Source organism: Lutra lutra, chromosome 3 (genome assembly GCF_902655055.1).
Source record: "Lutra lutra chromosome 3, mLutLut1.2, whole genome shotgun sequence".
Lineage (NCBI taxonomy): Eukaryota > Metazoa > Chordata > Mammalia > Carnivora > Mustelidae > Lutra > Lutra lutra.
In genome coordinates, this window is record NC_062280.1 from 15004547 (window position 1) to 15025657 (window position 21111).

At 36.2% G+C, this 21111-nt stretch overlaps 1 protein-coding gene across 8 annotated transcripts in view; it reads left to right on the forward strand.

Annotated features, from left to right (window-relative positions):
- Positions 1-21111, forward strand: part of NBEAL1 (neurobeachin like 1) — a 192880-nt gene that overhangs the window by 154294 nt on the left and 17475 nt on the right. For all 8 annotated transcript variants that reach the window (XM_047720851.1, XM_047720847.1, XM_047720846.1 and 5 more), the window contains 4 exons: positions 3405-3522; positions 6036-6133; positions 15486-15602; positions 18766-18855. In XM_047720851.1, the coding sequence (XP_047576807.1) occupies positions 3405-3522; positions 6036-6133; positions 15486-15602; positions 18766-18855 (423 nt within the window). The remainder of the gene's footprint in view (positions 1-3404; positions 3523-6035; positions 6134-15485; positions 15603-18765; positions 18856-21111) is intronic.

A 21111-nucleotide genomic window follows, 5' to 3' on the forward strand; every position in this document is an offset into this window, starting at 1 on the left:
TCCCAGGACCCTGACATCATGACCTGAGCTGAAGGCAGAGGCTTAACCCACTGAGCCACCCAGGCGCCCCTCGATCAAATTTATAATTGCTCCCAAAACCGTAAGATACCTGGGAATAAACCTAACCAAAGAGGCAAAAAATCTATACTCAGAAAACTATAAAGTACTCATGAAAGAAATTGTGAGGAAGACACAGAGAAATGGAAAAACATTCCATGCTCATGGATTGGAAGAACAAATATTGTTAAAATGTCTATACCACCTAGAGCAATCTACACATTTAATGCAATCCTTATCAAAATACCATCAACTTTTTTCAAAGAAATGGAACAAATAATCCTAAAATTTGTATGGAACCAGAAAAGACCCTGAATAAGCGAGAGGAATGTTGAAAAAGAAAGCCAAAGTTGGTGCCATCGCAGTTCGAGACTTCAAGCTCTATTACAAAGAGCTTGAATCATTAAGGCAGTATGGTACTAGCACAAGAACAGACACATAGATCAATGGAACAGAATTGAGAGCCCAGAAATGGACCCTCAACTCTGTGGTCAATTATCTTCGACAAAGCAGGAAAGAATGTCCAGTGGAAAAAAGACAGTCTCTTCAACAAATGGTGTTGGGAAAATTGGACAGTCACATGCAGAAAAATGAAACTGGGCCATTTCCTTACGCCGTCCAAAAAAAAGACTCAAAATGGATAAAAGACCCCAATGTGAGACAGGAATCCATCAAAATTCTTGAGGAGAACACAGCAACTTATTCCTAGAAACATAGCCAAAGGTGAGGGTAACAAGGGCAAAAATGAGCTATTGGTACTTCATCAAGATCAAAAGCTTTTGCACAGCAAAGGAAACAGTCAACAAAACCAAAAGACAACCGACAGAATGGGAGAAGATATTTGCAAATGACATATCAGATAAAGGACTAGTATCCAAAATCTATAAAGAACTTATCAAACTCAGCACCCAAAGAACAAATAATCCAATCAAGAAATGGGCAGAAGACATAAACGGACAGTTCTGCAAAGAAGACATCCAGATGGCCAACAGACAGATGAAAAAGTGCTCTACATCACCCAGCATCAGGGAAATACAAATCAAAAGCACAGTGAGATACCACCTCACACCAGTCAGAATGGCTAAAATTAACCAGTCAGGAAATGACAGATGTTGGTGAGGATACGGAGAAAGGGGAACTCTCCTTTGTTGTTGGTGGGAATGCAAGCTGGTGCAGTCATACTGGAAAACAGTATGGAGGTTCCACAAAAAGTTGAAAATAGAGCTACCCAACGACCAAGCAATCCTACTACTGGGTATTTACCCTAAAGATACAAACGCAGTGATCCAAAGGGGCACGTGCACTCCAGTGTTTATAGCAGCAGTGTCCACAATAGCCAAACTATGGAAAGAGCCTAGATGAATGGATAAAGAAAATGTGGTGTGTATATATATATATAGATATATCTATATATATATAGTGGAATACTGTGCAGCCATCAAGAAAAAATGAGATCTTGCCAGTTGTAATGATGTGGATGGAATTAGAGGGTATTATGCTAAGGGAAATAAGTCAGTCAGAGAAAGACAAATATCATACGATCTCTCTGATATGAGGAATTTGAGAGGCAAGGCAGGGGTGGGGGGAGGGAGGGAAAAATGAAACAAGGTGGGACTGGTGAGGGAGAAAAACCAAACCATAATAGACTCTTAATCTTGGGAAACAAACTGAGGGTTGCTGGAGGGGGTAGGGGGAGGAATAGGCTGGCTGGGTGATGGACATTGGGGAGGGTATGTGCTATGGTGAGTGCTGTGAACTGTGTAAGTCTGACGATTTAACACACCTGTACCCCTGAAACAAATAATATATGTTAATTTTTTTAAAACTTAAAAAAATGTTCTATTTTCTAGTTGAGTCGGTCTGTGCAGCACAGCCTTAAATCTTTGAAGTCTCAGCACATTGCTTCGCAGCTACAGTCTTGAACTAAACTTTCACCTTAGGCCATATTTTACTAGTGACTCTCTTGATTTGATCACTGACCTTGGCCATTTCTCAATTAAAGACTCTGCTCTCTAGTATCCAGGGAGTGGAATAATTTTAATTAGAACCCAGCAAGACCTGCTCCTTTATATATTTTTTAAATTGTGCTTAAAACCTGAATTTTTTTTTTTTTTTTTAGGATTTTATCTACTTATTTGAGAGAAAGAGACAGAGATAGCATGAGCAGGGAGGAGAGGGAGAAACAGGCTCCCTGCTGAGGAGGGAGCCCAATGCAGAACTCCATCCCACCACCCTGGGATCGTGACCTCAGCTGAAGAAAGACAATGAACCCACTGAGCCACCCAGGCACCGCATGAATAGTTATTTTTTTAAATTCATCTTACTCCTTCCACACTTTGTGACAGGCAGCTAAAAAAACCAATTAGCATGAAAGTCTCCATCCCCAGATAACACCCAGGTGCTCGTAACAACAAATGGACTCCTTAATCCCCATCATCTATTTAACCCATCCCCTCACCCACTCTATGGAAGTGTTAAAAAACTATGTTGTACACCAGAATCTAATATTACCAAAAAATCTATACCCAGGGGCGCCTGGGTGGCTCAGTGGGTTAAAGCCTCTGCTTTTGGCTCAGGTCATGGTCTCAGGGTCCTGGGATTGAGCCCCGCATTGGACTCTCTGCTCAGCAGGGAGCCTGCTTCCTCCTCTCTCTCTCACTGCCTGCCTCTCTGCCTACTTGGATCTCTGTCTGTCAAATAAATAAATAAAATCTTTAAAAAAAAAATTAAAAAAAAAATCTATCCCCAGATTCATGAGTTGATTAGGTACTCTTCCTATCTTTGATGGAAATAAACTTGAGCCCCCTTTTCTCCTGTCTCAATAACAATTTCCATACTGTCTTTCAAAGCGTAACTAACAGGCTTCAGGAGGTCCTTCAAGCCTCTGCCTGCCACACAGTCCACCTTCTTAGTGGGGTGGTGTCAGATTGGCTAGGTTGGAGGGAGTGACTTTCAGCCACCTTTAATCAACACCAACTGGTTTGTTTCTTTGAATTGAATTTCTAGAAAGCTATTTCAATGGAAATTTCACAGCAAATATATATTCATAGCCATCATTAAGTTTTTTGTTGTTGATATTTAGGCTATTGAGTTATTTTCTTACCCATTAGTTAAGAAGTATATATGTATTATTAAATATTAATAAATATGTCTACATTAACTAGATAGAATATAATCAAAATATGTAATAGATACTAATTAAATGTTTTAACATGATTTTGGAATAATAATTATTTACAGTGATAAGAATTGTGTGTGGAAATTTTTAATTTTCTCTTACTTTTTTAAAGGACCAGTGATTACATTGTAGTTGGAAGGTATCTCTATATTATGTGTTCTTTTTCTAGGAGTCTGAATATGTTTCTGCTCATCTTCATGAATGGATAGATCTGATTTTTGGCTACAAACAGAGGGGGCCAGCTGCAGTGGAAGCACTGAATGTTTTCTATTACTGTAGTTACGAAGGTATAAGTCTATATACTTTTTATCTTACATTCCATTGATGGAAAGTATCATTTAATAGGTGTTTATATGTGATATTTTGGTCATGAGAAAGATTACATTTAAAAATTGTTTTAATGATCTTTTCTATTTGAAATATTAAGAGACTGATGTGTGGTTTTTTAAAATAGTAGTTAAGAGTATGTATGCAAATCTTCACTTTGCACAGTTGAGGAAACTGTCAACAAAACAAAAAAGCAGCCTACTCAGTGGGAGAAGGTATTTGCAAGTGATATATCCAATAAGGGGTTAATATAAAAATATATGAAGAATTTGTATAACTCAACACCAAAGAAAAGAATCTGATTTTAAAAATGGTCAGAGAACCTGAAGAGACATGTTTCCAAAGAAGACATCCAGATGCCAACAGACACATGAAAAGATGCTCAACATCACTCATCATCAGCGGAATGCAAATCAAAACCACAGTTTAAAAAAAAAAGAAACAGTGAGAAATTATCTCATGCCTGTCAGAATGGCTACAATAATAAACATAAGAAATAACAAGTGTTAGCAAGGATATGGAGAAAAAAGAACCTTTGTGCATTTGTGCAGCCACTGTGAAAAACAGTATGGAGGTTTTTCAAAAAATTAAAAATAGAAGTATGCTATGATCAGTAATTCCACTACTGGATATTTGCCCAAAGAATATGAAAACACTAATTTGAAAAGCTCTGTACCCTTATGTTTATGGCACCATTATTTACAGTAGCCAAGATATGGAAGCAACCAGTGTCCGTTGATAGATGAATAGATAAGATATGAGATATACACACACACACACACACACAAACATATACAATGGAACATTACTCTGCCATAAAAAAGAATGTGATCTTGTCATTTGTAACAATATAGATGGATCTAGAGGGTGTAATGCTAAGGGATGTAAGTCAGAGAAAGACAAATACCATATGATGTCACTCATATGTGGAATTTAAGAAAAAAAAGAAATGAGTAAAGGGGGAAAAAAAAATACAAACCCAGAAAGAGAGTCTTAACTATAGAGAACAAACTGATGGTTACCAGAGGGGAGGAAGATGGAAGGAGGAGTTAAATAGGTGATGGGGTTAAGGAGTGCCCTTGTCCTGATGAGCAACAGGTGATGTATGGAATTGATGAATTACTGTGTTGTACACCTAAAACTAATATTACACTTTATGTTAACTGGAACTTAAGTAAAACTTTAAAAAAAAAACTGTTAGAATTTTAAAATGATGTAAATAAGATCTAAAAAACACAAAACGAACAAAGTAAAAGACAAAAAGACAGACTCTTGAAATACAGAGAACAAACTAAATGGTTTCCAGAGGGGGCATAGGTGCAGGGAAGAGTGAAAGGGGATTAAAAAAATAAGTATATATGCAAATCTTATAAATGTCAGTTATTGGTGGCATTAAAGTTTTAGATTACTTGCCGTAAGTGTCCTATTCAGTCAGGTCCTAAAATAAAAACTCAGTGTTGATTGTTAGCAGATTTTGAAAGAAGATCTTTAGTATTATAAATAACAAACTCTTCAAATGTTTAAAAAAAAAAAGGTGACCTCATTCTAATGTTTAGCTTGGAATCAAGAACATTTTCTGAAGGGTTTAAAAGCCTTAAGAAGTAGTTTTCTTTAATCCTTCAGTAGTAAAGATTGTGAATAGTGTGAATTTATGTGAACGTGAACGAGTCCACATGCCTTTTGGTAAATAGACAAGCATGTATTTGTGTTGCCATGTTCATCTGGTAATAGTTTTGTAGAGAGCTAGTATGCATAGTAGTTATGAGCATAGACTTTGAAATCCGACTTCCCTAGTTTGGCCACTTACTAACCATAACAAGTACAGTTGGATATTATCACCTATGCCAGTATTTGTTAGATAAGCAGTAACTTATAGTAGTATTTTGTGTGATTATTATACCTGGTTCAGCTTGATTATCATGAATAAAATAATTAGATGTACTGTGAGATAGTTTGTACGTTTTTAAGAAAAAAATTTTTATGCACTACCAGTTAACTTTTGCTTAAAATATTTTTGTTCTAAATCATGGATGGAATTTATTTTTATACATATTTAATGTTTGGAGTCACTGTTTTTTTTAAAAATTGCCTCTTGGGGTGCCGGGATGGCTCAGTGGATTAAGTGTCTAACTTTTCATTTCAGCTCAGGTCATGATCTCAGGCTTGTGGGATTAAGGCCTGAGTTGGGCTCCACACTTAGTGTGTAGTCTGCTTGTCCCTCTCCCTCTCTCTGGTCCTCTCCCCCCTCCACCCCGACCCTACTCGAGCTCTCATGTGCTCTCTTGCTCTATAAAATAAATAAATAAAATCGTATAAAAAATTAAAAATTGCCTTTCTCACAGTATTCTTTCAAATTGAAGAACAGAATGATATTTTGTTGAAAATACACTATTCAGTCTCATATATTAATAAACGTGTGGCTTCCTGATTTGTTTTCACTCTGTAGTGAGTTGACTACTTCTCCTTGTTTTAGGAGCTGTGGATCTGGATGCCTTAACAGATGAGAAGGAAAGAAAAGCCTTAGAAGGGATGATTAATAATTTTGGGCAAACACCTTGTCAACTGTTAAAGGTATCATTAAAGTTATTGATTATTAAAAAAAATGTTATTGATTACATAGGAAGTCTAAAACTTAGTTGCCAAGGAGTACTACCAGCATTTTCGAATATTTTAATTATTTAAAACTGTATCTCTCAGAATTATCTAGAATTTAAGAAAAATTATACTGTCACTTAAAAAGTAAATAGATTGTGGCACCTGGGTGGCTCAGTGGTTTAAAGCCTCTGCCTTTGGCTCCGGTCATGATCCCAGGGTGCTGGGATTGAGCCCCACGTCGGGTTCTCTGCTCGGCGGAGACCCTGCTTCCTCCTCTCTCTTTCTCTCTCTCTCTCTGCCTGCCTCTCTGCCTACTTATGATCTCTATCTGTCAAATAAATAATAAATAAAAAATATTTTTAAAAAAGTAAATAGATTTAAATGATGGTTCCTATTTTGTTTTTTTTTTTTTAAGATTTTATTTATTTGTCAGAGAGAGAGAGAGGGAGAGAGAGCAAGCACAGGCAGACAGAATGGCAGGCAGAGGCAGAGGGAGAAGCAGGCTCCCTGATGAGCAAGGAGCCCGATGTGGGACTCGATCCCAGGACGCTGGGATCATGACCTGAGCCGAAGGCAGCTGCTTAACCAACTGAGCCACCCAAGCGTCCCTGGTTCCTATTTTGAAATAACAAAATATTGTAGTCAAAATCCACATATATAGTCAATAACTTAAATCACAGCAGAGTTTTATTTTTACTCAGAAAGCCAATCACTTAATTTTGTTTAAACAACTAAAATGTTACTGCAACAGGATTGGGATTCATGACCATCTAACCTAGAAGTGTTTCTACCATGCCATGTCTCCTCTGAATTAAGAGCTGTAAACTCCTTTATTGAATTCAGACCACTTTCCATGTTCTGTGGGCTGTTATTTATATCCTAATAATGACATTTCCTGCCTTAGTTGCCTCACTTTATTATAAGTATGTTACAGGCGGCAACTGTTCCTAATCATTTTATATGTTTCTTGCATATAGTATTTGTGTAGTAAATATTTATAAATCGAATCTCCACAAGTGTTACAGCAAGAATGTATCTAAATTGTGGCCTATAGGGGCGCCTGGGTGGCTCAGTGGGTTAAGCCGCTGCCTTCGGCTCAGGTCATGATCCCAGGTCCTGGGTTCGAGCCCCACATCAGGCTTTCTGCTCAGCAGGGAGCCTGCTTCCTCCTCTCTCTCTGCCTGCCTCTCTGCCTACTTGGGATTTCTCTCTGTCAAATAAATAAATAAAATCTTTAAAAAAAAAAAAAAATAAAATAAATTGTGGCCTATAAATATGTTGAACTTTTGTTAATTCAGTTATCAGACTAAGGTTTGTAATTGCTACTGTTCCTTAGCAGAGTTTGTTTAAAGCCTCCAACATTTGCTTTTTTCACAGAATAGTCCTATTTAAAATCAGTGCTTTATACCTATCTGCTGTTAGAATGCAAAAGTAACAGAAGAAAACAGAACACTTCACTGAGCTTTAAAGTAGATTCTATAATATTTTTGTACCAGCTTTAAACTTTTCTTTTTTTCATAAGAGTAGTGCTGATAAGTTTTTATCACCATAAAAAATTACCAAAAAAGTCAGCCTTTGATTTTTTTCTTAATTCTTTATTTAAATTCAATTTAGTTAACATATAGTATATTATTAGTTTTGGGGGTAGAATTTAGTGACTCGTCAGTTGCATGTAATACCCAGTGCTCATTACATCAAGTGACCTCCTTAATGCCCATCACCCAGTTACCTCATCCCCCCACTCACCTCCCCTCCATCAATCTTCAGTTTGTTCCCAGTAGTTAAGAGTTTCTTACAGTTTGCTTCCCTGTTTTTATCATGTTTTATTTTTCCTTCCCTTCCCCTATGTTCATCTGCCTTGTTTCTTAAATTCCATGTATGAGTGAGATCATATGATAATTATCTTTCTCTGATTGACATATTTTGCTTAGCATAATACCCTCTAGTTCCATCCATGTCATTGCAAATGGCAAGATTTCTTTTTTGATGGCTGAATAGTATTCTGTTCTCTATATATACACCACATCTTCTTTATCCATTCATCAGTTGATGGACATCTGGCTTCTTTCCATAGTCTGGCTATTGTGGACATTGCTGCTATAAACACTGGGGTACAGATACCCCTTCAGATCACTACATTTGTATCTTTGAGGTAAATACCTAGTAGTGCAATTGCTGAGTTATAGGGTAGCTCCATTTTCAACTTTTTGAGGAGCCTCCATATTGTTTTCCAGAGTGACTGCACCAGTTTGCATTCCCACCAACACCTTTTTTCGCATCCTCACCATCACCTGTTGTTTCCTGACTTAAGTAATTAATTTTAGCCATTCTGACTGATGTGAGGTGGTATCTCATTGTGGTTTTGATTTGTATTTCCCTTATGCCAGGTGATGTGTCTGTTGGTCATTTATATGTCTTCTTTGGAGAAATAACTATTCATGTCTCCTGCCCATTTCTTGATTAGATTAGTTGTTCTTTGTGTGTTGAGTTTGGTAAGTTCTTTATAGATTTTTGTACTAACCCTTTATCTGATAAGACATTTGCAAATATCTTCTCCCATTCTGTTGGTTGTCTTTTGGTTTTGTTTCCTTTGCTGTGCAAAGCTTTTTATCTTGATGAAGTCCCAATTTTCATTTTTGCCTTTGTTCCCTACCCTTTGGAGACCTCTATCTAGTAAGATGTTGCTGTGGCCGAGGTCACAGAGGTTGCTGCCTGTTTTCTTCTCTAAGATTCTCATGGATTCCTATCTTACATTTAGTTCTTTCTTCCATTTTGAATTTATTTCTGTGTGTGGTGTAAGAAAGTGGTCCAGTTTTATTCTTCTGCATGTGGCTGTACAATTTTCCAACACCATTTGTTGAACAGACTGTCTTTTTTCCATTGGAAATTCTTTCCTACTTTGTCAAAGATTAGTTGACCATAGAGTTGAGGGTTCTCTCTTCTATTCCACTGATCTATGTGTCTGTTTTTGTGCCAGTACCATACTGTTTTGATGATTATAGCTTTGTAATAGAGCTTGAAGTCCAGAATTTTGATGTCACCAGCTTTGGTTTTCTTTTTCAACATTCCTTTGGCTATTTGGGGTCTTTTCTGGTTCCATACAAATTTTAGAATCGTTTGTTCTACCTCTGTGAAAAAAGTGGATGGTATTTTGATAGATATATTGAGTGTATAGGTTGCTCTAGGTGGCATAGACATTTTAACAGTATTTGTTCTTCCAATCCATGGGCATGGAACATTTTTCCATTTTATTTTTGTCTTTTCTAAATTGCTTTCATAAGTGTTCTATAATTTTCAGAGTACAAATCTTTTAACTCTTTGGTTAGGTTTATTCCTTGGTATCTTACAGTTTTTGGTGCAATTGTGAACAGGATTGATTTCCTTGATTTTTCTTTCTACTGCTTCACTGTTAGTCTGTAGAAATACCACAGACTTCTGTGTGTTGATTTTTATATCCTGGGATTTTCTGAATTCCTGTATCAGTTCTAGCAACTTTTTGGTGGTCTTTCAGGTTTTCCACATAGAGTATCATGTCATCTGCAAATAGTGAGTTTGACTTCTTCTTTACTGATTTGGATGCCTTTAATTTCTTTTTATTTTCTGATTGCCAAGGATAGGACTTCCAGTACTATGTCGAACAACAGTGATGAAAGTGGACATTCCTTTTGTGTTCCTGGCCATAAAAGAAAAGCTCTCAGTTTTTCCCATTGTGAATTATATTCACTGTGGGTCTTTCATATATGGTCTTTATGATGTTGAGATATGTTCCCTCTATCCCTACATTGTGGAGGGTTTTTAATCAAGAAAAGATTGTATATTTTGTCAAATGTTTTTTCTGCATCTATTGAGAGGATCGTGTGGTTCTTACCCTTTCTTTTATTAATGCAGTGTATCGTGTTGATTGATTTGCAGATGTCGAACCACCTGTGCAGCCCAGGAATAAATTCCACTTGATCATGGTGAATTATTCTTTTAATGTACTACTGGATCCTGTTAGCTAGTCTCTTGTTGAGAATTTTTGCAACCATGTTCATCAGGATATTGGCCTTTGGTTCTCCTTTTTGGTGGGGTCTTTGGTTTTGGGATCAAGGTAATGCTGGCCTCAGAGAATGAGTTTGGAAATTTTTCTTTCATTTCTATTTTTTGGAAGTTTCAGAAGAAGAATTATTAATTCTTCAAATGTTTGGTAGAATTCCCCTGAGCAAACCATCTGGCCCTGGACTTTTGTTTGTTGGGAGATTTTTGATTACTGATTCAATTTCTTTGCAGGTTATAGGTCTGTTAGGTTTTCTGTTTACTCATGTTTCAGTTTTGATAGTTCATATATTTCTAGGAATTTTTCCATGTCTCAGATTGCCCAATTTGTTGGCATATAATTGATCATAATATTCTCTTATAATTGTTTGGTTTCTTTGGTGTTAGTTGTCATCTCTCCTCTTTCATTCATGATTTTATTTATTTGGGTCCTGTCTCTTTTCTTTTTGATAAGTCTGGCCAGGGATTTATCAATCTTCTTCTTTCAAAGAGCCAGCTCCTAGTTTCATTGATCTGTTCTACTGTTCTTTTGGTTTCTATTTCATTGATTTCTGTTCTGATCTTTATTCTCTTCTCCTGGTAGATTTAGGCTTTATTTGCTGTTCCTTCTCTAGCTTCTTTTTGGGGGTAAGGTTAGGCTGTGTATTTGAGCCTTTTCTTGCTTCTTGAGGAAGGCCTATATTGGTATATATTGAGGTATACCTATATTGGTATATACTTCATTCTGGACCACCTTTGCTGTATCCCAAAGGTTGTGAACTGTCATATTTTCATTTTCATTTGCTTCCCTATATTTTTTTAAATTCTTTAATTTCTTGTGGACCCATTCATTCTTTAGTATGATGTTCTTTAACCTCCATGTATTTGTGGCCCTTTCAAATTTTTTTCTTGTGGTTGACTTCAAGCTTAATAGCATTGTGGTCTGAAAATAGCATGGTATGATCTCAGTCTTTTTTGTACTGGTCAAGTCCTGATTTGTGATTCAGTATGTGATCTCTTCTGGAGAATGTTCCATGTGCACTCTAAAAAAAAGTGTGTATTCTGCTGCTTTAGGATGAAATGCTCTGAATATATCTGTGAAGTCCATCTGGTCCAGTGTGTCATTTAAAGCCCTTGTTTCCTTGTTAATTTTCGGCTTAGATGATCTCTTCATTGGTGTAAGTAGGGTGTTAAGGTCCCCTACTGTTATTGTATTGTTATCAATGACTTTCCTTACGATTGTTATTAATTGATTTATATATTTGGCTGCTTCCAAGTTAGGGGTATAAGTATTTACCAATGTTAGATCTTCTGGTTGAATCGACGCCTTTATTATGATATAGTGTCCTTTTCCATCTCTTATTACAGTCTTTAATTTGAAACATAGTTTGTCTGATATAAGGATGATGGTCACTCCAGCTTTCTTTTGATGTCCCTTAGCATAATAAATGGTGGAGATAACCCTCACTTTCAATCTGGAGGTGTCTTTGGGTCTGAAATTAGTCTCTTTTAAGCAGCATATCAATAGGTCTTATTTTTCTATCTATTCTTATACTCTATGTCTTTTGATTAGAGCATTTAGTCCATTTACATTCAGAGTAATTATTGAAAGATATGAATTCAGTATCACTGTATTACTTTAAAATCACTACTCCTGTAGATTGTCTATGTTCTTTTCTGGTCATTGTTACTTTTCTTATCTTTTTTGCTCATATGCCCCCTTTCATCAGGGTTGCTTTACTGTTCACAAATTCCTTTAGTTTTTATTTGTCTTGGAAGCTGTTTATCTCTCCTTCTATCCTGAATTACAGCCTTACTGGATAAAGTATTCTTGGGTGCATATTTTTCCCATTTAGCTCATTGAATACATCATGCCAGTCCTTTCTGACCTACCAGGTCTCTATGGACAGGTCAGCTGCCAGCCTTACATGTCTACCGTTGTAGATTAAGGACCTCTTGTCCCAAGCTGCTTTCAGGATTTTCTCTTTATCTTTGTAATTTGTAAGTTTCACTATTAACATGTCATGGTGTTGACCTATTTTTGTTGCTTTTGTAGGGAGTTCTCTATGCCTCTTGGACTTGAGTGTATGTTTCCTTCCCCATGTTCGGAAAGTTCTCTGCCATGATTTGTTCAAATAAACCTTCTGTCCCCTTTCTTCTGGGACTCCTATAATATGGATATTATTTCACTTTTTGGAATTGCTGAGCTCCCTAAGTCTGCCTTCATGTGCTAATAGTTTTATTCTCCTCTCCTTTTCATCTTCATTACTTTCTATAATTCTATCTTCTGTATCACTGATTCACTCTTCTGCTTTGTTCATGCTTGTTTTTATGGCCTCCACTTGGGTCTGTATCTCAGTTATAGGGTTTTTAATTTTAACCTGACTAGATTTTAGTTTTTATCTCTACAATAAAGGATTCTCTAGGGTCTTCTCTACTTTTTTCATGCCCAGCTAGTATCTTTATAATCATCATTTTAAATTCTAGTTCAGACATTTTACTTATATCTGTATTAATTAAATTCCTGACTGTGAATACTATCCCCCCTTCTTTCTTTTGGGGTGAATTTCTCTGTCTTGTCATTTTGTCCAGAAAAGAAAAGAAAAAGAAAAACAAAAATATCAACAGAAAAAAACTAAATCCTGGATGTGTTTTAGTCTGCTTGTTAAAAGAAACTAGATCCCAGGCATGTGGGTGGTTCAGATGGTTAAGCATCTGTCTTCAGCTCAGGTCATGATCCCAGGGCCCTGGGATCGAGTCCCACATCAGGCTCTTGCTCACTGGGGAGTCTGCTTCTCCTTCTGCCCTTCCCCCTTACTCATGATCCCTCTTGTACTCTCTCTCTCAAATAAATATTAAAAAGAAAATAAACTAGATCCCAAAATAAGAAAATTATACACACACACAATGAAAAGAAACAAAAAATAAAACATCTATGTAGTGTTTATGAAAGTAAACATTTAAAAAGGAATTGGAAAAAAATAAGAAAATAAAAAATAATAATGAAAGACTAAAGAATAACAATACAAAGAATACTAGCTACTGTTTTCCCCTAGAGCTGAAGTTTTTCAGCCCTTTATGATTAGTAGACTTGGTACAGGGGAGTTGTTTGTGCTGGTCTTTTGGGAGAGGGGCCCCATTGTGCTCATTCTCAGGTGGAATTGCTGTATTGGAAATGTGCCTGCATTGCACAGGGAGGCAGGGGCTGGTGTAAGTGGCTGCAGACTCCACTAGGTGGCTCTCTTTTGCTCCCTGAGGACTTTAGCACTGACAGGCAGGATGAATATGGCAGGACTCTGTTTTCTAGCCCCCCAAGCTGAAAATTTGTGCCCCCTACTCTTCAGTGAGCCCTCACAGAAAAGCACTCATTCACTCTTGTCTCTTGCATTTCTGTCAGAACTCTGTGTTCACCCTCCCCATGTCCAAGCTTTTTTATTCCTAGCACCTGACTGAATTTCAAAATTCCAAAGTTTAGGGACTCCCACGGTTTTGACCTGCCCTATTCCTCCCAGAGATGGTCTTGCCACCCTTCTGCCATTTGGGAAACCTGTCTCAGGAAAGCAGTCGCTTGATCACACAGGGGATCAGTTTATGGCAACACAGAGCAGAAAGCTGGCACTTAGACTCACTGTTGCAGCTGGCTTCTCCGCTCCTGTACTTGGGAACTGTGCCACCCTTAGGTACCACCCGTTCTTCTTGTGACCCCAGGGATCCTCAGATCATGCTGTCACACCTGGGATTCTGCCCCACTTCACCATCTGAGCACCTATAAGCCAGGCATGTCCCTCACTGTAGGAGCAATCTTCCAAAGTTCTGATTTTGCACTCAGCTGCTTATGATGCTTTGTGGTTGCCTCCTTAAGCAGGCCTCCTCCCCACTGCTGTATCCTCAGCTCTCTCACACTGGATGGATGCAAGTCTCTGTACCTCCTACCTTCCAAACAGTGGTTGCTTTTCTACTTTTAGACTTACAGCATTTCTTTTCTAACATCTCCAGTTGATTTCTTGGGTGTTCAGAATGATTTGTTAACTATCTAGTTGTATTTGAGGGATGAGACAAACTTAGATCCCCCTATTCCTCCACCATCTTAACTTTCAGTCAGCCTTTGATTTAAAATAAAGTGAATAAAAATAAAATAAAATAAAGTGAAGAGTACTCATATGGATTGAGAGCTAAATATTGAAGTACTTATAGCTGTCATATTATTTTCTGTCATCTAATATTTTGTGATATAGAAAAATCCCCTTTAGATGGAATTCTGTTATATATTTTAATTATACTTTTTGCTTATTAATTTGATTTGCCATTTACTTCTTATTTATTTATTTATTTATTTATTTATTAAGATTTTATTTATTTGTTAGACAGAGAGAGAGATCACAAGTAGGCAGAGAGGCAGGCAGAGAGAGGGGGAGAAGCAGGCTTCCCACTGAGCAGAGAGCCCGATGTGGGGCTCGATCCCAGGACCCTGAGATCATGACCTGAGCCGAAGGCAGCGGCTTAATCCACTGAGCCACTCAGGCGCCCCTACTTCTTATTTAATAAAGGTAACTCTGTTCTGTGTTGCTGACATTAAAGTTAAGGAAGAATATTTTAATTTATTTGAAAATGAATGCAGCAATATTTATAATTTGATTTTGATAGTATTGACATTTTGATTTTTATTTCAGGAAATAAGGATTTACCCATATAAATTTTGACTTTTGAATGATTCATTTAATTTTACCAAATATTTATTAAGCATCTTTCATACTCAATACACTATTCTGGGTATCAAAAATCCAAAAATGAGTAAGATTTGTTTTCTGATTTTAAAATACCTTTGCCTAAGGGTACCTGACTAGCTCAGTCAGTGGAGTATGCACCTCTTGATCTCAGGATTGTGAGTTCAAGCCCCATACTGGGTGTAGAGATTACTTAAAAATTATTTTAAAAATCTTTAAAAAAATACCCATTGCCTAGTTGAAAAAGATAGACCATAAACAACTACATAATTCAACACAGAAATAATTACTAAATAAAATGCTAAACAAAACAGTGTGCTAGTAAAAATAATAAAAGAGAATTGTTAATTCTGGCTTAGAAATTCAAGACAGACATCAGTAAGAAAAACTTTAAAGTAGAATTAGGGTTTCTCTAGAAATGAGCAGCTTAAAAACTCTGCTGAAGGAGTAGTCTGAACAGTGGCCTAGAATTTGTCAACAGTTCATGGTATGTAATCCATTGTAGCTAGAGTCCAGTATGGCTGCAGGAATACAGTGAGAGATGTCTTAATATAGTTATGGAGTTATTTTTTCTTAAAATTATTTTGAAGGAACCACATCCTCCTAGATTGTCAGCAGAAGAAGCAGTGCAGAAGCAGACCAAAACAGACACTTCAACCCTAAATGTATTTCAACATCTCTCCGAACTCAAGTCATTTTTTATAGAGGTAATATCCAACTTGGTAATATCAAAGCATTTTCTCTGTGAATTCTATACACCGATCAATGTTCCTTTTATTCTCTAAAGGGGGGGGGGTCATAATATTTAATCCAAAATAGTAAGTAAGTAATATTGCAATAATATGTTCTTGGTTTTTAAAACAATCTTGCTGGAAGTTTTTGTTTGCTGCTGAGTGGTAGTGAGACCTATTTTTCTTGGCTTGCTGTCTTCTACTTCACATTTTCCAGACAAGGAAGAATAAATAATTTGATTTAAATTGCTTTTCATGACAGCTGAAATGATACGTAGAGAGAGTGTAAAATAACTCCTAATTATAGTGTCTGCTCGTTTATAAAATATGTCCCAATAAGTCAGATTGTTAATTGCTAATATCAGAAGGAATAATCAAGTAAAACAGGATAGTTATTGCTATAATTGAAAGAGTACTTTAAATTCTAACGTTTATATACTATATGAATTACTTTCGTTCACAGTGTAAATGTGAAATGCATTTATACCTACGAATTTGGTTAAGACATAATATTCTTGGCAAGAAGAAAAAATGATGATAAAAAGTTATAAAGAATAGTTTGGAAATGTGTGAAAAAAGCAATAGCTCTCACACAATACAATAGACATTGGAAAACTTTTCTTAAAGGGCCAGATAATAAATATTTTAGACTCTGTAGTCAAAAGGTAAAATCAAGAATGTTATATAGGTACATATGTAACCACTTAAAATAGAACCGTTTAAAAATGTAAAAACCATTCTTTGCTTACCCACAGCCTATAAAACAGGTGGTAGGCTGGACTTGTACCATAGGCCGTTTGTCAAATCCTGCCTTAGAACATCATTATAATGTGTTTCTTAGGCTCACTAGCATGGGAAATCATTTTAGAATTTTTAAATAATTTGGTGTAAAAAAATTTTATGAAGTTTCTATTATAGTTAGCTTTATACTGGGTTTTATTCAAATGAATCATGTTGTACTAAACTCTGTAGTACTTTAAATGTTTCCCCATGTTTCTGAAAACACTTCATAATTAATTCTTGCCACTCCTTTCCTAGATTCATGTTTAGTGAGATATAGTTATTTAGTGTTTAACAGTACAAACTCTCCAGAATCAGTTGTTTTCCCAAAGTATCTAAGTCAGTTGCCTGGAACTTGGCGTACATAGAAACAGTGCTTAGAAATGATGACTGTTTTGGGACCCCTGTCTGACTCAGTCAGTAAAGCATGTGACTTCTGATCTTGGGATCATGAGTTCAAGACCCATGTTAGACATAGAGCTTAACTTTTAAAAAGAAAGATAAAAGAAAAGATGACTAATTCCTGGATGTGTTCTGGGTCCCTAAGACCATCCTCAGGTTCGATGATTTGCTAGAAGGACTCAGGGTATTCAACATACGGTTGTACTCACAACTAAAATTTATTACAGTGAAAGGATACAAAACAACATCAGCAAAGGACGAAGGCACATGGGGTGGAGTATAGGGGAAATCAGGGGCAAGTATCCAAGAATCCTCTCCTAGGACAGTCACATAGGACATGCTTATTTCTCCCAGTAATGAAATGTGAAAGCACATGTTTGTCTACCAGGGAAGCTCATTAGAGACTCAACACTCGGGGTTTTTATTGGGGGCTGGTCACATGTGCCTTGTACATGCCAAAATTCCAGACTCCCAGGAGAAAATAGGGTCTTCAGCATAAACCATGTTGTTTACACAATTAAAATCTATGAATAACGAGCTGCTTTTATCGTTGAGGACAAGTTTTGTATCAGTGTAGGGAGCTCTGACCACCAAGTTCCCAGATGCAAGCCAGGGGCCAACCTTAAAGGCAGGCCGTTCTAAGGAGACTATTTCGAGCCTGCTATGATAACCCTTCACTGCACATAGACAACCCATTATTGAACACATAATCTGATGGACATGTTATACTATATTATGCAATGGTGATAAAATTATTTCATCGTCTAATAATTTGTGACTTTGTTTTTATAGAATAATGTATTCCAAGTTCCATCTGCAGATTCAGTGACATTTGAACCCTTTGAACCCAACATGTCACAGGGTAGTTATCCCCAGGACCAGAATCTGGAGCAGGACAAAGAACACAATAAATATCCTTGGGTGCTAGTAATTTGTTAATCCCTGTTCATCATTGTAGGGGGAGCTATTTCCCCACTCATTCATATGAAAAGAGAAGGCCTGTCTGTAGTTTCTTCCTAGTTGCTAAAATGATAAAGAAAACAGAGGTAGCAGTGAAAGCAAAGGCCTAATAAATGGATTTCTTCAAACACCATGTTCATTTATGCTTGTCCAAGTGTAAGTTGTTCTCTTGATTCACAGAGTGAAGAGAAGAGATAGGGACTAATTTTGTATGGTTTATAATTCTTTATTTAATTCATTATTTATTATTCTTAGAATAATACCTGACACATAACATATACCCAATAATGTTAGGTTATAATTTATCTAATAAATGTGAAGTATAATTTATGAACTACTGTTACATCAAAAAACTTGGTTCAAATCACTCTTCTCTTTCATGTTGTAATAAGATAATGGCAAATATTTTCTAAGGACTTTATTTTCTGGTACTAGTGTTCCATCATTCAGGATTTTCTCACTTAATGGGATAGATCTATGTTTTGAAGGTTAAACCCAAAAAGAACTTCTATAAAAATATAACCAGTTATTGTATTTGACTTAATTGGGCAACATGCTCTTATATGGTCTACATTTTCTACTTTATATTCATGTCAGCATGGCAAGGGAAAAGGAAAGATTTGAAATCATTGGCTGTGTTAAATGGTTGATGCTCCTTGAAATCTGCATCTCTCTTTCACAGCAGAGTAGTAGAATACAAGAAAATTACGGGTTTTAGAAGTTTGAAGTATGCCACCCAAACATGGTACATAGTTCCTTTCCTACATTTTTTAGGCTTTTTAAAAAAGTATTATTTGACACACAATGTTACATTAGTTTCAAGTGTACAGCATAATGATTCTCCTTTTCTACATTTTAATTAAATGTTACATTTTGATAAGAGTAAAATGCTGTCTCACAGGGTTCATTCTTGTTCAAAGAAATAGAAGTTTTCAGTAACTTAAACCTAATAAAGATAAGCAGAACTAGCCACTAAGCCTCTGTCTTTATTTTATAGGGAATTAGTGATGGCGTCCCACTAATAAAGGCAATTGTCCCCAAAAATCAGTCTCGTTCTTTTATGTCTCAAGGCAGTCCTGAGTTATTGGTAAGTTGACTTATATTTTTTTCACACTGCTACATCAAAATACATTACAAAAAACTTACAAAATATACATTACAAAATACTTACAAAATACATTACAAAAAACTTAGCAAAAAAATTGAGAAAATAAATTTTTAAAGACTTCTTAAAAATATAAAGAAGATTTCTATGGAATTATTTTGATCAAATATGAAAATGTATTTTCTGAGGACACCTGAGAGGCACAGTCACTTAAGCATTCAGCTCTTGGTTTCATCTCAGGTCATGATCTCAGGGTCCTACAATGGAGCCTAGCATAGGGCTCCACACTCAGCATGGAGTCTGCTTGAGATTCTTTCTCCCTCTCCCTCTGCCCCTCCTGCTCATGCTCTCTCTAAAATAAATAAATCTTTTTAAAATACATGTCTTCTAGATACACAGCTTTTATTTCAATTACTTAACTGTAATTATTTTTTTTATTTCAATAAATTTGTCTCAATTTATTATTGAGTCTGTTTTTTATTATTGAGTATTATTGGTCTGTTTTTAGAACCAGAAATGGTTGTTTTGTTTTGTTTTGTTTTTAACTTTTAATTTAAATTCCAGTTAGTTAACATACAGTGTAATATTAGGTTCAGGTATACAATACAGTGATTCAACACATCCATATAGCACCTGGTGCTCATCACAACAGGTGCACTCCTTAACAGCCGCCCCGCCCTTACCTGTTTAACCCATCTCCCCTCCCACCTCCCTTCTGGTAACAGTGTGTTTCTTGGTTTGCCCCTCTCTCTCTGTCTTTTTCCCATTTGCTCATTTGTTTTCTTTCTTAAATTCTACACATGAGTGAAATCATATGGTATTTGTTTTTGACTGACTAATTTTGCTTAGCATAATACTCTCTAGCTCCATCCATGTCATTGCAAATATTAAGATTTTATTCCTTTTTGTGGCTAAGTAGTATTCCATTATGTATAGATAGGCAGACCACATCTTTATCCATTCATCAATTGATGGACACTTGGGCTGTTTCCATAATTTGGCTATTATAGTAATGCTATAAATATTGGGGTATGTGTTTCCCTTTAAATTAGTGCTGGACAGGGTCCCTGGGTGGCTCAGTCAGTTAAGCGGCTGCCTTCTGCTCAGGTCATAATCCCAGGGTCCTGGGATCAAGCCCCATATCAGGCTCCAGGCTAGACTGAGAGCCTGCTTCTCCCTCTCCCGGCTGCTCTGCCTACTTGTGCTCTATCTCTCTGTCAAACAAATAAAATCTTTTTTTAAAAAAAGTTTTTAAATAAATTAAAATAAAAATAAATTAGTGCTGGTTATTGGTCTATTCAGATTCTATTTCTTCCTGTTTCAGCTTTGGCAATTTATGTGTTTTTGGGACTTTATCTGTTTCTTTAAGGTTGTGCAATTTGTTGGCATATAGTTTTTCATAATATTCTCTTGTAATTGTATTTCTGTGGTGTTGGTGGTTATTTTTTCCCCTCTCATTTATGATTTTATTTGGTTACTTCCTCTTCTCTCTCTCTCTTTTTTTTTTTAAGATTTATTTATTATTTTAGAGCAAGCAAGCAAGGGAGGGATAGAGGGAGAGGGAGAGCATCTCCAGCAGACTCCCCACTGAGTGGGAAACCTGATATGGGGCTTGATCTCACAACCCTGAGATCATGACCTGGGCCAAAACCAAGAGTTGGAAATTTAACAGACTGAACCACCCAAGCACACCTCTTTTCTTTTTGATTGAGTCTACAGGTTTATCAGTTGTATTATTTTTTTCAAATGACTAGCTCCTGGTTTCATTGCTCTGTTGTATTATTATTATTATTATTATTTATCATTTATTACTTTAGGCTTCGTTTGCTGTTCTTTTTCTAGCTCCTTTAGGTATAAGGTTAGAATATTTGAGATTTTCCTTGCTTTTTGAGGTAGGCCACTATTGCTATATACTTCCCTCTAGGACCACTTTTGCTGCATCCCAAAGGCAGACTGTTGTGTTTTCATTTTCATTTCTTTCTATATATTTTATTTCTTTTATTTCCTGGTTGACCCATTCATTGTTTAAGAGCCTGCTATTTAACCCCATGTATTTGTGGTCTTTGCAGATTTTTTTCCTTGAAGTTGACTTCTAGTTTCATAGTGTTATTCACGTTAACTGTAATTCTAAAGTTTATTTGGAATAATAAATATCTGAAAATACCAGAAAATTTTGTACAAGAAAAATACAATATAACATCATCTATTATAATATATTATAAGGCAGTAAAAGAATGA